The following is a 15,094-nucleotide window of genomic DNA, read 5'->3' as shown; positions in this document are numbered from 1 at the left end:
CCTCCTTTTTCTACCCTTCACCTGTCTTGTTTATTTAGATGATAAAACTATTATATCCTCTGTTGTCTGGACAACAGCTTGTATGATACAACCTTGATGCCAACCTGTAAGCACTGCTGTAACATAAATAGCCAATCTACAGTGAGAAATAATGGTAATAAGATGCAAGAAGAGGAGGAGGAAAAGTCCTAATAAAAAATACATACAATAGCAAGACAGCTAGTATTATCTAGCCATATGTTGAGAAACCGAGGTTTTTCTATGTTAGGTTAATTACTTGTTAATATCTGGAATTCTAAAGGGTATCCTCATAGAATGCCCAAGGGTTCATACTGAGAAAATGGTAAAGCTGTTTTTTTTCTTAAAATTACAACAGTTGGTTCTGTAAATAAACATGTTTCTTTTGCTACAGTGATATAATTCTATCTATCCACTTTATTTTTAAAGAAATATGATGATAATAGTGGTACACAATGCCTGACCAGGACAAAAAATTGAAGAACACAGAAAAAGCAACAGACAGAAAACCTCGTGAGAACTTTGTGAGGTATAGTCTCTGACATCTTACTTTGAACTTCAGCAGGACCCGTGTGGAATTTGCACTAGCTGCCAAAGCAGAATGCTTTAATTTGGAATGCATTATAAACATGACAACTGTTACTCTGGTCACAAAGTTTATTTACACCTTTGTTGATTTAAGGCATTCTAGAGAAGGTATAAATTCTGTACACAAAATGGGGACACTAAGCAACACTAGAAAACTTTCTTTTCTGTCAGTAGCGTTGTTGCTTGTTGACCTTCTTCGCTCTTACAGAATTACTTTTATGTAACTGTTAACCCATATATTTATGCTATTGCTTTTTATCCTAGGGATTATTCTGATCTTAAAAGACTTCAGTCTCTCTTAAACGTTCAGTCAAGGAACCAACAGGTATTTTTCAATAACTGTTATTAAACATGGTGTAAAATTGTATAATTATAAGTAATGGTGATTATGGTTTGTGGCAGATGCTTAGGATATTGTGTTTCGTTACGATTAAACGTACTAGCAAAAGCTTGTGTAGAGGATATCTTCTTTTTGGCAATGTTAGAGCTTCTCTGTGGGACAAATCCCATTTAGAAAGGGTAAAGGAATGAAACTGGCCCACTTCCTTTTCTACTCTGCTGTAATTTTTATTTTAACATGAAAAGAATAGCTTTGTTTTGTATCTTGAGCAGCTGTTGTTACATATAGGCAAGTAGCCTAACAGATTTGTTTTCTTCTATGCTCTTCCACAATGTCACAAGAAGGTAGGCTTAGAGATGTATTAGATAAAACATGATGAAGAGTGTTAAAGAATATAAAACAAGATCAGCATTTGAACTATAAACAATTTGTCTTTGGAGAATAATACTTCAGCTAAAAATATTCAGGGCATAAATATCAATGCATGAAACTTACAGGACACAGTAAAATCTCCTTCACCTCAACTCACTTAGCAAAGCTTTTACCATTTGAAGCAAAGAAAACCAACACATGATGATGGGTGTGAGTCCTTGGAATGCCAGAACATTTTTTTCCAGTTCTATTCTGTAAAAAGATATGACAAAATGACTTAGGGGTCATCCATGTGAGACAGGAGTTACGCACTCCCTTCCTGGATAGAGGCATGGAATTGCTTCTGAGCAGTAAGCTGAAACATCCGAGTTCTACAACTGAAAAAGAAAATAAAAGCTGTGCAATTGTAAAATTGGGACAGGTAAGGAGCGTAGATAATGTGTTGCAGGTTCAATGGAGCTTTACTATTATAAATTTTAAAAGACACAGTTCTTCACATTTTATATATCTTCATGTACTTGTTTTCCAGCCTTGCTTTGCATCAGTTTTCTACCATGTTGGCTGTGTTTTGCATGGAGGGTGTGTGAATTTTATAATGTCAATTTATAGGTCCAATGTTCAAGTTAGAACTTGAGAAAAGGTACTTTTGTTTGATAACATTCTTAAAAAATTTAAAATGCAGTTTTAATTTTAAAATTCACCTCATGAGTACTATCCCTTTCCTCCTTAGCTTCTAGGTATACATTTTGAAAGTGGTCAAACCAGTGTGACAAGAGATTGGCAAAATGTCAAAAGAAATGAACAAAACCGCCATAGTCAATGGCAAGAATCAACAGAAGCTGTTGAGCTTGAAAACTTCAGGTAAAAAAAAAAAAGCTAGTATGATGCTCTGTTGTATCTCTGATCATCTTTACGTATCTAAATGTTGCTGAGGTGTTGAAGGCATTTATATTTGTACTTCTGTCTGTTCCTTGTACTTTCATGTTAACCCATTATCCAAGATATGAATTATATATTTTTGACTTTCTAAACTTGTCTGTGAATGTTTCTGCCTTTGTAAGTTTCAGGCACATGCTCCCACTCAGCTCTTGAGAGTTAATATAGTACATTTAAATAAAGTAATGGTTTTTTATTTGGAAAGCTTATATTATACTGTTATAAAGCCCCAAATTATGCATGAGGCAGACTGTTCTTCCATACTGTTACTGTCTGGAAATCTGAAATGGTGTTATTCCATAGTAACAGCTGATACGACATTTCTTAATTTTTCTTGCTAATGTTAAGTTTTGACAATGTTAAAATTATCTTGTGGCGAGATAATTACTAATTCAGCATTTTTCTTCCCCCCCCCCTTAGTGTGACCTACAAGAATGAGAGAAATTTTAGCAAACATCCCAAACATAAAGCGTTTCAAGAGATCTTTACAGCTTTAGTTAAGAACAGACTTGCCTGCAGGTCAGTATATTGAACACATTTGTATCCAAGAAGGGGGGTGTCACTCTTTCTTGCCTTAAGTGAAGAACCAAGATACATGGATAATACTTCATATTGTTTCAACAATATATACAGCATATATGTTTCAACAATAGCCCTCTGTGTGGAAACTACCAGCTTCACATCTCTGCATAATCTGTTTTAAACAATCACTTCCTTACTGGCTTTGAAGACCAAATGCTTGGGTTAGTGGGATGGAAGAAGGAAGGATTTGGTATATGACAAAACCTGGATGACCGAAGTTCTAAGAGCTACTATGTTTCCTTGATCCTTTGTCCATATCTGGTATCTGTCATCTGTGGTTTACTTTTCTAATGTTATTTTTATTTTACTGATTTTACTTGTATTTTATGGACTCCTGCCTTCATGTAGAAATGTCAGTGACTTTCATAAAATTCAGATGAGTTTATGCTGCTGTTCATATTTATTTGTAATCATGTGTATAACAGGATTAGAAAGGGAAAACCCTTTCTTATGCTACACCCATCTGAGGGAGGAGTAATTTAAGACCTTAAAAAAACCCAGTGAGGGCACAAAAAGATATTATCTGAAAAAAGGAATGCATTTTTCAGGATATATTTTACTATACGCCACTGCAGTGTGTTGTATTTTTCCTGTTTAAAGCCCAAGTACACTTTCTGAAGAAATCTTAAGTGGTACAGAATCTTAAAGAACCAATCCTAGAGCATTTAAAGGTATTAATGTGTAACTGCTAGAATTTACAAAGAACCTAAAAATCACCAAAAGAATCACATAGTTTGCTTAGATCCTTTTTTTCATAACTATGTAGGAAACTAGGGATCTCATTTTTGATTATCTAAATAGTAGCAAGTTTAAGACCAATAATTTAAGTGATTTGTAAATCTGGTACTTTTTTTGCAAGTGAACTTTGTCATCTCAGTACCCACCAGTGGGATGTCAGTGGCTCAGCTTCATTTGCCAAAAATCTAAGAATAACTTACTTTATGTCTTCCCACGTTCTATTTATACATTGCGGCATACCTAGCTCATATTTTGTTTTTTGTTTTCTTTGGTACTTTTTGATGATGACAATGTAGCAAAACCAGCCTCTTGTATTAAAATAAAAGCACCCAGGTAAGGTTAACGAAACAAACATTTATTAGTAGGTATGTAAAACCTGTAAGTTAAGTGCAGTTACAAAGGTGGTTTAGTTGCCCTTTGTAAATATTTTATTATGAGTGTGATGATGTCTTCTATTTGGAACTACTGCCGTTGCATTGTGTCAGAGCCTTAGAAATTGTCACCTTGATTTGTATTACATACTTCTGCTGGCATAACTATGTTGGTTGGGGTGGAAGAAAAAAGTGACACCCACTTACTGGCATCACTGTGTCAGCAAAAGTCCTGCTTGGAGGTAGTTCTGTCGACAAGAAAGCTGTGATCAGCTTAGCTTAAGTAGATTGGATAAGGAGTATAATTAAGCAGGCAGAAAAAATCCTGCTGGCATATGCTGGATATGCACTAGGATATCTAGTAATGTGTATTGTAAATGGTAACTTAGTAGAAGAGGCTCTCAGGTGTTAACCAGGCTCAGAGAATTACTGTCCCTGCATGGAAACATAACAGATGTGTTCCTCCATTAAAGAAACAGACTTCTGTCAAGAGTCAAATCTTCTTGAAAGGATGGCTTTGTCGAACCACCATGGTAATGGTCTTCATGCCACTTTAAAATCTGACCTACAAATTTGCCTACAGGTATATGGCTGCTGTTTTCTTTCCATGAAAGTTTTGTGCCGTTCTGAAGTGGCCAATTATGGAATCATAATGAAAAATAGTATTACTTTGGGCAGAATATTGGCATAGAAGGGATGAGATTTTGTTAATATCTATTTGTAGAACATTTATTTTTATCAAAATATTTTTAGCTATTGGCGTCATTCCCAACTGCAAACGATAAAAAGGGAAGAGAACTGCCATGTCCCATAGACTTCTTCTGTTCCTTGGAAAATTGCCCGGATACTACAAATTCTGTTCTCTCAGTTCAAACAACAACAAAACCCCACAAAGATTACCAATTTTAGGTTTATTTTAAGTAGGAAAATGGGGAGATATCTATCTATCTATCTATCTATCTATCTATCTATCTATCTATCTATCTTCAACAGACAATGGAAATAGTGATTCCGTTACTGGTATTTTACGCAGGATTACTGCCCCTGGATGATGTGTGCAAATCGGAGTTGTGTTTTCTGCCAAGTCTTGCACTGGGGAATTGTATGGAGAAATGTAAAAGAGCGAGTTCTATTTGGAAGTATAATCCTATATCAAGAACATTTAAACTAAATAACAAATTATCGTGAGGACTAATAGTATTAGAGTTTTTAAAACCCAGCATAGATGATTATAATTAAAAAAATAATTTCAAATCTAGCTATTTTTACTTCTGTAGTGCCCATGTTTTTACATAACTGTATTTTGTGCACTGAAGTTTGATATGTGGTTTCTCAGTGATTTTGTCCTTTTGGGCCTTGATCCAAACATTTAAAGTAAGTTTATATCAAAGCAGTATCGATCAGTTTGTGCTTAGAGATAAGCATGTAATTCCCAGTGATAGTAAGCTATGGCTGGCAATGTTCATATAATGAAATAAATTTATTTAAAACTGTTACTATATTTAGATACAAATGGTATCAAAAGTTCTATACTATAGTACATTATAGAGCTGTTGTAGGTCAGTAATCTTCTAGTCAATTGATTCCCAAATCAAAGTGTTTTATTTAAGTGTTTTAACACTTTTTTATTGTATTTGATTTATGTTTTGAATATTTCATTTACAGAGAGTGGGTTAATCAAGCTCCATCCACCCATTTTCTTAGAGTATTGATCTCTCTGAGATTATTAATAAGGGATCCATGCTATCAGGTCAGTATGTCAAAATATTGTTTCTTGCTTCGATAAAAGAATGCATATAAGCATCACACATCTGAGTTGGTGCATGTGTATAAAAACATGCATTCTTATGGATGCATACTTATTATATGTATGTACCTATATTTCTATATGTGAATGTCCGATTTGCAAACAGATTCCAAGAGTCAATTTGTGCTGTTACTGCATAACTTGCTCAATTTCTGATATTTCTTATGTAGTATCTGTTGTTGCTAACCCTATCAAAGAACCTGTAAATCTGCGTAACAGGTCACTTGGTCATTGCTCAGAGCCCTAGACTTCATACTTGATTTTACTAAATGGATATGTAAAATTCCCATAACATGGAAGAGAAGAAGTGAAGAAAACTGAAAGCTGGTTATTTCTCCTAGCAGCCCAATGCTCTGAACTACAAACAACTAGCTTTTAATTTTATTCTGGCTATTACAGTTATTATTCATAAGATTAAGCCTCCGACATCTGTTAAGATACTTGTTTTTTGTATTTCTTTTTTATGTGTTCCAAAGCTGATAGTGTTTTTCCAGGTTAGAACCTTTAAAGTTTCACTTCTGTGTTTTGATTTATCTACTCTGAAGGTGCTAAGCATCTCCAGAATCCAATGACTTTGACTACTGGAGTTAAGGTTTCTCAACATTCATAACAAACAGAGCATTTATATTCTAGTATTCTCTCATTCTAGTGTTTTCTGTATTTTGACTCAGTTTTAAAAAAAAAATTTATTTTGTTTTAGGAAATGCTCCACAGCTTGGGTGGGATTGAAAATCTAGCTCAGGTAGTATTCCTCATGATACCTTTGACCATTATGTTGTATATCAGTTGAAATACAATGTAATACACTGTAATGTATTGAAATACAATGTAATACAATGTAATGCACTGTAAAAAGCAGTGTACACATATTCTTGGTTTATGGAAAGAAATGAGTCTGTTCCTTTGTGTATAAGCTTTTCACTAGTGGCTTTTTCACTAGTGTACAAAGCAACTGTCCTTATGATCTAGCAGCAATAACCCAGGACTTCTACGTAGGAAGCGTAACAAACGCCTCCTGAAGTGGGAGAAGGATTAGAAAAGTCACCACAATTGGTTTAGGCAAAAGAAATGGAGACTTTTGAAGGAAGATGAGTAAAGTCACCTTGGACTGTAGCAAATGACTTTTCAAAGTTAAAAGCATAGTAATAGAATGTTGAACAGGTTTAAATTTGGGGAATACAGTACTTTTGCATTCCAAAACATTGTTGATAACTGACTGCTGTATTGCTATTTCTCTGTGTTAATACTGTTTTACTCTTGGGTTTTTAATACTTGTTCATCAGTACCAATTTAGCAGTGAGATATGGCATATCTTGGATATCTTTGAAATTGTTGGGAGTTCTCTTTCTAGAACAAAAATAAATGTACCTTTCTAGAATGCAGTCATTATTAATATTTATTGGAGCCACCTGTATTTCAAAGAGCCGATAGTGTACTATGAGCCCTTTAGTCAGACAACCAATCATCTGTTTGAAACGTCCCTTACATTGCAGGAGTTAAAGACTGTTAGTTTCTAATGGATAGAGTTCCCACAGGAACTGCTTGGTGTTTTCCAGTGTTGCATGTCATTAATGCTTAGCCATACTTTTTGAGGAACTTGCACAGTGCAAAGTGCAATAGCCTGAGGTGACATGGGTGACACCTGTGAGTGGAGTCCTCAGTGGCTGGAATCCAAATCCTATAACTGATAATAATTTTTATTGTGCGTGTTTTGCTGGCATAGAGAATTTAAAATTTCTGAACTTCTGGGAAGCTTAATCTTTTGTGTCCTTTGCAGTGAGATAAAATTGTTAAATGTGTCTCCAGCACTCTGAAATGCAGCTTGAGAAAAAGTTATAGCTGAGACTTTCAAAAATCCCTCAGAAATTTGGAGGGTGGTAGTGATTTTAAGGTGAATTGTACATTCAAAACTTCTTGCCAAATCACAAGTCTCAAGTCCTCCTTTAGACTATTTTATACAGCATTAAAGCCCTTTTTTTTTTTTTTTTTTTTTTTTCCAGGGGGTGTCAGTTTCAGAATAAAAAAAACTTTCCTCGAGGATTTTTGGGTGTTTTAGTAGAAAACACTGATAAAATTATTTTAACCAATATTTTCATAGTACTGTCTCTTCATGTGAGTTTTCTTCTTAAATTATGTGCTACTACTGTAGTTCTAGCCTTTCTGTACCATCTGCTTGAAACTGCTGCAGTTTCCCTATAGAGTGTTCTGGAAATTTCAAAATGCCACCGTATGTAAGACCAATATATGCTGAGAATCATATAATGATTTTGTGTGCTAACAAACATTACATTCTTGTGATAATTCTCATGTCCTGGAAAAATACAGGTTATTAAAAAACATTGACCACCATTTCTCACCAGTTTGCTATGTCCAAAAAAAAAAAAGAAAAAGAAAACAACATCTCCCCCTGCAGTTGTGTAGTGTAGGCTTTATAGAGTCTGAGCCTGTCAGCTGTGTGGACTGAAGATCTATCTGGATGTTCCAAACAGGGCCTAGTAGTAGATACTGAGGAAAAAGTTTGAGAGCAGAAACATGAGTGATAAATCCTCAGAAAACTCTTATCAACCTCTAGCAGCTTGCAAAGAAGGGAATTTTGGCCCTAGAATTAGGGTCGTTATAATTGATAGTCTTCAGTAGATATTCCTCTTATGGAATTTTACACTTGCTTTTTGAATTCTTACACTTCCAAAATCTCTTCTGTTCCCTGACAAATTTTACAGCAAAAGTATGTGGGATGTTGCAGACGTACTTTTTTCGTGATACAGATGCACCACCTACAGGCTATTTATGTGCATAACACTCTAGGTTCATGAATTAAAACTATTTTAACGGTATCCTTTATTTTTTCCCCCTTACTTGGAGCATATGGAAACAGTGGCAAATGGCTATCTTGATCATGGAGAAGAGCAGCATAATGTAGACAAGTTGGTCAACATGACATGTAAGTGTTGTAGCTGATAACATAAATTATAAGGGCACTTAACTTTCAGTGTGAGTCTTAAAATGTTTGAAATACTTGAGATGGTCATTAAGTAAGCAATTCATTGTAGGCATCATCACACAAGTAAAAACTTCAGTTGCTGTGGAAAACCACATCTTGGTTTTGTACATAAGTAATATTTCTTTACGAAATTCATAACTCTTTGTGAACCTAAATAACAGGAGTAAAATGAGGTAGTCATGGTTCAGAGAACTTATCCAGTGTTTTGCTTTATTATCTGATTAGTAAAATGGAAAACAGTAAATGGTAAAACTTGAATTTATGTGACTTCCTTTATTCCATAGACATTTTCCAAAAGCTTGCTGCTGCCAAAGATCAAAGAGAATGGGTTATAGCAAGTGGAGCACATAAAGTAAGTGCTTTACAAAATTGCTAATTATAACCAATTAGCTACTTAACTGAATGACTTATGCTTTTCAGATTTGATCTAGGTGGAAGTAAAGGAAAAGAATATAATTCATATTTATTTATCTTGTATCATGTTTAATTTTCTAGACCTTAGTAAATTTGTTGTCCGCCAGAGAGAGCAATGTGCTTTTGGGTGCCCTTCTTGCCCTGACTAGCCTTGCAGAAAGGTAGGTTCAATTTAATGTGTTGCATTTTAATATTATCTCTTGACACAATATTATGACTGCTGTTTATGGGGAAGGCTTCCTTTTTTTTTCAGAATGAGGTCTTGTTCTGTGGAGGTCTATGAAGTGTGCTTAATTTTATATTGAATCAGCAGAAACTAAGTAGGAACTTTTGGTCCTTGCTTATGCGGAGAACTTAGCAAGGCTGGAGTCATAGAATCTCTCTTGGCAATCGCTATGCAGGATTCTGGAATTCTTATTGAATTCCTGCATATAAAAATCTTTTGTGCTGAGCTTAATATAACAGTGCCTCACAATAACCAGCAAGAATATTGTCCAATGTAGTAAATGATGAATGCACACACTCAAATCCATGTATACGTGTCCTTTCTTCACTAAATCGATGTATATGTATCCTCTCTTCACTAATGACTGTTTTAAATAAGACTTTTTTTTTTTTTCCTGCTGTGGAGGGAAAAAAGGAAAAAGAAGATACAGCACCTTTCATCCTTAATAATAATACAGAAGAAAAGCTGTTGCTTCTACATTATTGTTCTGCTGGCTTCCAGACTTGTATAACCATTTTATCTTTTAAATGAGAATTTAAAGATAATAGATACAGTTCCTTGAGATCAGTAAGAATTAATTTACTAAGATTTCTCTGGATTTTATTTTCCCAAATGTCTTTCATTCTATTTCAGTTTAATTTTTTAAAATACCAGTATTACTTTAAATAATGTTACACATACATTTTCAACTGTCATTTAACTTTCTTCACAGAATTAAATGTGCTACATTTGGACTGGGCAAGGAAGTGTTTGGAGAATATTACAAATATTCATGGAAATTGTAGTAGATTCTTAAAAATGTACCTCATTTACTTATTTTCTAGCATGAAAAAAAAAAAAAAGTTTCTGTCTTTACTTCTATGCATTCACATTTACTTTTTTTGTACTGGGAAAACTGGTAATTGTTGCTCTGTCACTCTTGTCCCAGCATATCTTTGTGGCTTTAAATATTTGTGTGCACAATATTATATTATTACTTAAGACTTGAGAAAAAAATAATTGGTCAAATGTATAAGGAGGGAGGCTAATGAGCAATGTGGGTTTTTTAATATAATTTAATTTGATATAAACACCAGGAATAATCAATTTGTAGTCCAGAATGTAGGGAGAAGATAAGTGAGCTCACCATTGTTGAGAACTTGCTGGTGATATTACATGAATACGATTTGCTTTCTAAAAGGTGAGACTTCGCTTGTAGATTAATTGTTTTAAAATCTATTTTGACTTTTTCATTTAGGGGCATGCTTATTTAGAGGACTTAGATAATGTGTCACTTTAATGTGCTCAAGGTAAAGTTCTGACACCTATGTAATTTCAGACAGGTATTGATACAGCAAAACCTTTTCCAGTAGTTTGATTATAAGCTGTCTTCTCTCTCTCCACAGATGGCCTACAGTATGGTGCAAAGAAATTGCAGTGTTATGATAAAGTGATAGCAATTGCTTTTCTTGGTGCATCTCCTCTTTGCTTCTGGCAGACCTGAGTGGTTAAATGGAAAGCACGCTCATCTCTGACAGTTCCTGGGATGCCCATTATAAACTAGTAAAAAATTGCAAGACATATAGCTGTTGTAGTTTATGCCAAAGACTGGGTCAGACCCTACATCCCTTCAATCAGAAAATCATAAAGGTTCCTTCAGTTCTTTAAATGTCCTCTCATCTCAGCTGCATTTCAGTAAGAAACCGAAAGTCTCAGATTTGATAATACGTCACAAACTATCACATTTAAAATTCTGAAGAGATTTTTAAAATTTCATGCTTAACTATTTCACACATGTAAAATTTTTTTACATATGACTAAAGAATTTGAATAAATATACCAGAAGATTTTATTTAGTTTCTGGGTTTGAAATTATTTAGATTATATATAAACTAAAAGTTTGTTATAAAAACTGGAATTTGAATGTAGACAGGAAGCTGATGGAGTTCAATGCTAGTTAAGAATAATTTTAAATTTAGATATGAATCTGAATTCATATATTTCATCAAACACACATGCAGCTTTTTTGCTTTAAGTGGAAATCCCTAACCATATTTTCTATGGAAAGTCCACCTTAATTGAAGTTAATTAAATTATTGTATAAACCTTTTAAATGATATACTCAATCCCTTTTCTAAACATAATATTCAAACCATACCGGAGAAGAATCACTGTTACTTTTGGAGTTATTCTGATTCCACAGATGGACTTTACAAGTTCATGCAGTCAGTGCTACTTGTAGTACTAATTTCATTAACAAGAAGGTGGTACCATGGATGACTGCGTTCCACTTGGTCACCTCCATCCTGGCTGTGGGTGCTTGACTGCCTATGCTGACAGTCAAACTCAATATAAATATAATTTCATCCCTTTTGAAAATTTGGACCTTCGTATTTTTCTTTTTTAACCAGTGACTTTAAGCAGTTTTCTTTACATTCTTCTTTTATAGGAGGTCTCTGTTCTTAAACATTTGCTGTATTTTTTCCCTTTGCTATCTGACAATACAAAGTAATGATGGAGTTACTAAAATTTCTTGCTGATTTTTTTAGGCTCACAGCAGAGCTGCTACGTCTCCTCTGTGCAGAGTCACAAGTCAAAGAGCAAGTAAAAATGTATAAAGGAGTTCCAGTCTTGCTCAGTTTACTTCATTCTGATCATATCAAACTCTTATGGAGTATAGTTTGGATTCTGGTTCAGGTTTGTGAAGATCCTGAGACTAGTGTGGAAATCCGGATTTGGGGGGGAATCAAACAGCTCCTTCATATATTACAGGGGTAGGTTTTCAGTCCTCAACACTGTGGCAATTATATGGGACTCTTTCATATTTTAAGATATATTTGACCAAGCCCTCATTTATCAAATAGAATCTTTGTTTTGTTCAGCTGTATGTGATGACTGCAGAAATTAAAGGCTATTTAGAACATAAAATGAATAAACAGTGCTTTTTTTAGCTATGCATGTTTCATTTCTATCTTAAGGTGTTTTTCATCTTTTCAGTTGTATAAACTAAATAATGAACAGAATATAAATGTCATTACTTTCTACTTAGTTTCCTTATTAAGCAGACACTAATTTAGTGAGCTAGAATTGTGAATATAATCAATGAATGTGGTAAAGGAATTTTCTGTTTAAAGGTCTGTTTGCTTTTTCAAAGTGTTTTAGCTAATTTAGTGACAAACCACAAATTTTCAGATATTCAGAAGTTATTAATGAAGATATGTTAAGCCTTTTTTTTATACTGCAATTTGATTTTTTTCTTTTTTTCCAGAGAAAGAAATCTTGTTTCTGATCGCTCTTCAGTTGGAAGTTTATCTAGTGCAAATGCAGCAGGGAGAATCCAACATCTGCATTTGTCAGGTGATCTGATTCCTGATGAGATGCAAGAAAATACTTTCTCACTTCAAGCAGGTTGGTTTATAAAGCCTAATCCTCTGTTAGGTGTTTGCTTACACTTGCACAAAGAGATTCAAAATATTTCAAAACTGAAGTTGTAAACTTTTATACCTGCTTTAGGCATTAGGAGCACCAAGTTAGCAGTGTTTATTTCTAAATGTGTGATACCAACACATATTTTCAAAAAGCACACTTCTGTTAGAAAAAAAGCAAATCACAGAGTATTAAGTACATGGGAATAATATATTTCTTCCACCTGTAAAAATGTCTCAAACATATATACATATATATATTTAAAGTTTGCTTTTAGCCTGAGATTATTTTTATTTCATCATCTTTTTCCCTTTATTCAAATTTACTATTGTAGATCAATCATGAATTGATTGTGATCAAACTCTTTCAAAGTGATATTTTAAAGACTACCAGTCAGGTGAGGATTCCTCAGTAGTCATGGAGATAATCCCTTTTAGAGTAGGTCTCTCCATAGCACTTCAACTGTCTGTTCTGAAATGCCTTCTGGAGGATCATGTCTTTTTCCAGTGACTATAGGACAATGCAGAATATTCTTACTAGGATTACCTGAGCCTTGAAGCATCTTCCTGAAAGCTGTAATGTAATACATAAATTTTTCTGAATCTTTTGTCATGGATGGTACCTCTGAAGAGCTGGTAATGTGAAATAAATTGCACTACCAAAAGTACTGCCGATGTGGAGAGTATTTCTGCGTTACTTCTGCCTTTCTTAAGGACTCATAAGAAAGAATAAGCATTGAACTTAGAGAGGTCTTTTTTAGTTCTGACTGAGTATTTGTTTATATTTTTAGCCTTCTGTATTGGGTGTAGGTGGCAAGGTTTTGTTAGCAGAGGGCCTGCAGCAGTGGCCTCTCTGGCAAGAGGTAAGGGATTGCCCTGTGCCGGACACAGCTGGCTCCAGCTCGCTCCGCAACAGGTGCATTGCTGGCCAAAACTAAGCACATCAGCAAAGTCAGTGATGCATCTGTGAAAAGATAGTTAAGAAAGGACAGAAATGCTGTACAAGCAGAGGAGGAGAGGAAAAAAAAAAAAGGGGTGGTGGTGTGAGAAACAGCAATGCAAACACCAGGGTCAGAGAATAAGGAGGGGGAGGAGGTGCTTTACACACCAGAGCAGAGATTCCCTTGCAAGCCCATGGGAGAGACCTTGATGGAATAGGTATTTGTGCTGCAGCATGTGGAGAGGCCACGCACTGGAGCTGGGGAAAAGTGTGAGGAGAAAGGAGCAGCAGAGTGGAACTGTTCAGTACTGACTGTAACCCTCATCCGCTAGATCCAGGTAGAGGAGTCAGGAGTGAAGGAGAGAAGAAGAATCTGGAGGCAAAAAAGGATGGGGTGGGAGAGAAGGTGTTTTAATTTTTTGTCTTTGTTTTTTTTGCTATCAAAATCTATTTTAATTGGAAATAAATAAATTTTTGCCAAGTCAAGTCTGTTTTGCCAGTGATGGTAACTGGTAAGCAATCTCCCTGTCTTTATCTTGGCCCGTGAACTTTTCCATCCTATTTTCTCCCTCTGTCCTGTTAGGGGAGTGAATGAGCAGCTAGATGGGCATTTGGCCCTTAGCTAAGGTTAACTCACCACACTATCTGAATATCTTTATGATCTGGCCCTAAATGTTACACTTGAATTTTTATTCTAGCTTGTTGTGCTGCAATTACTGAACTGGTGCTCAATGACACTAACGCTTACCAGGTTGTACAGGTAAGAAGTCTTTATTCAGTTAAGTAAGGCATTACAGTTTATAATTTTTTAGACTTAAATGTTCTTATCTGTCACCGTTATTTAATTAACAAACAAAACACACTTGAAAGGGATTGGAAAATATGCCTTTCTATAACTTTAGCATCTCTGTTTCTTTATATATTTACACACAGTGATATAGACACTAAGGTACCAACATATATATTTAGTTGTCTGGGAGAATAAATACCTTTATTCAGATAAGGTTCATTTTGGTTGGCATCTCTTGCCATGCTTTTGCCATATTCAAAATAGGATAGTAAATGAGAGTAATCCTGGAATTAACTGAGAAATACAAATTCTGAATTTCATGAAGTTTATTAAAACAAACTGTGTAGCTTAATATTGGCATGTTGTTTCACAAAAAATTTATCTTTTTTTCAGAGTTTGGTATTTCTGAGATAACATCCGGGCATTCCATCCCCAGGGTTGTGTTTCGAAACTGCATTTTAAAATGTAATATTTAAATCAGCCAGAATCTATGATTCTGAAAACCATTCTTAAAATCCCTGGTATGTATTCCAGACATGGTCGAAGACACAAATATTTAGGACATTA

The 15,094-nt window shown here is 34.7% G+C and overlaps 1 protein-coding gene across 1 annotated transcript in view; it reads left to right on the top strand.

The window, feature by feature from the left end:
- Nucleotides 1-473: 473 nt before the first annotated feature.
- Nucleotides 474-15,094, top strand: part of NEK10 (NIMA related kinase 10) — a 104,295-nt gene continuing 89,674 nt past the window's right edge. Inside the window, exons 1-13 of the mRNA XM_074898101.1 lie at nt 474-547; nt 871-931; nt 2,049-2,179; nt 2,675-2,773; nt 5,611-5,695; nt 6,453-6,494; nt 8,615-8,693; nt 9,038-9,105; nt 9,249-9,328; nt 10,487-10,573; nt 11,922-12,146; nt 12,641-12,780; nt 14,436-14,497. Of these exons, the coding sequence (XP_074754202.1) occupies nt 474-547; nt 871-931; nt 2,049-2,179; nt 2,675-2,773; nt 5,611-5,695; nt 6,453-6,494; nt 8,615-8,693; nt 9,038-9,105; nt 9,249-9,328; nt 10,487-10,573; nt 11,922-12,146; nt 12,641-12,780; nt 14,436-14,497 (1,233 nt within the window). The remainder of the gene's footprint in view (nt 548-870; nt 932-2,048; nt 2,180-2,674; nt 2,774-5,610; nt 5,696-6,452; nt 6,495-8,614; nt 8,694-9,037; nt 9,106-9,248; nt 9,329-10,486; nt 10,574-11,921; nt 12,147-12,640; nt 12,781-14,435; nt 14,498-15,094) is intronic.

This window comes from Athene noctua, chromosome 2, assembly GCF_965140245.1.
Source record: "Athene noctua chromosome 2, bAthNoc1.hap1.1, whole genome shotgun sequence".
Classification (NCBI taxonomy): Eukaryota; Metazoa; Chordata; class Aves; order Strigiformes; family Strigidae; genus Athene; species Athene noctua.
The sequence above is the reverse complement of the archived record's forward strand: the minus strand, read 5'-3'. Positions and strand labels throughout refer to the sequence as shown.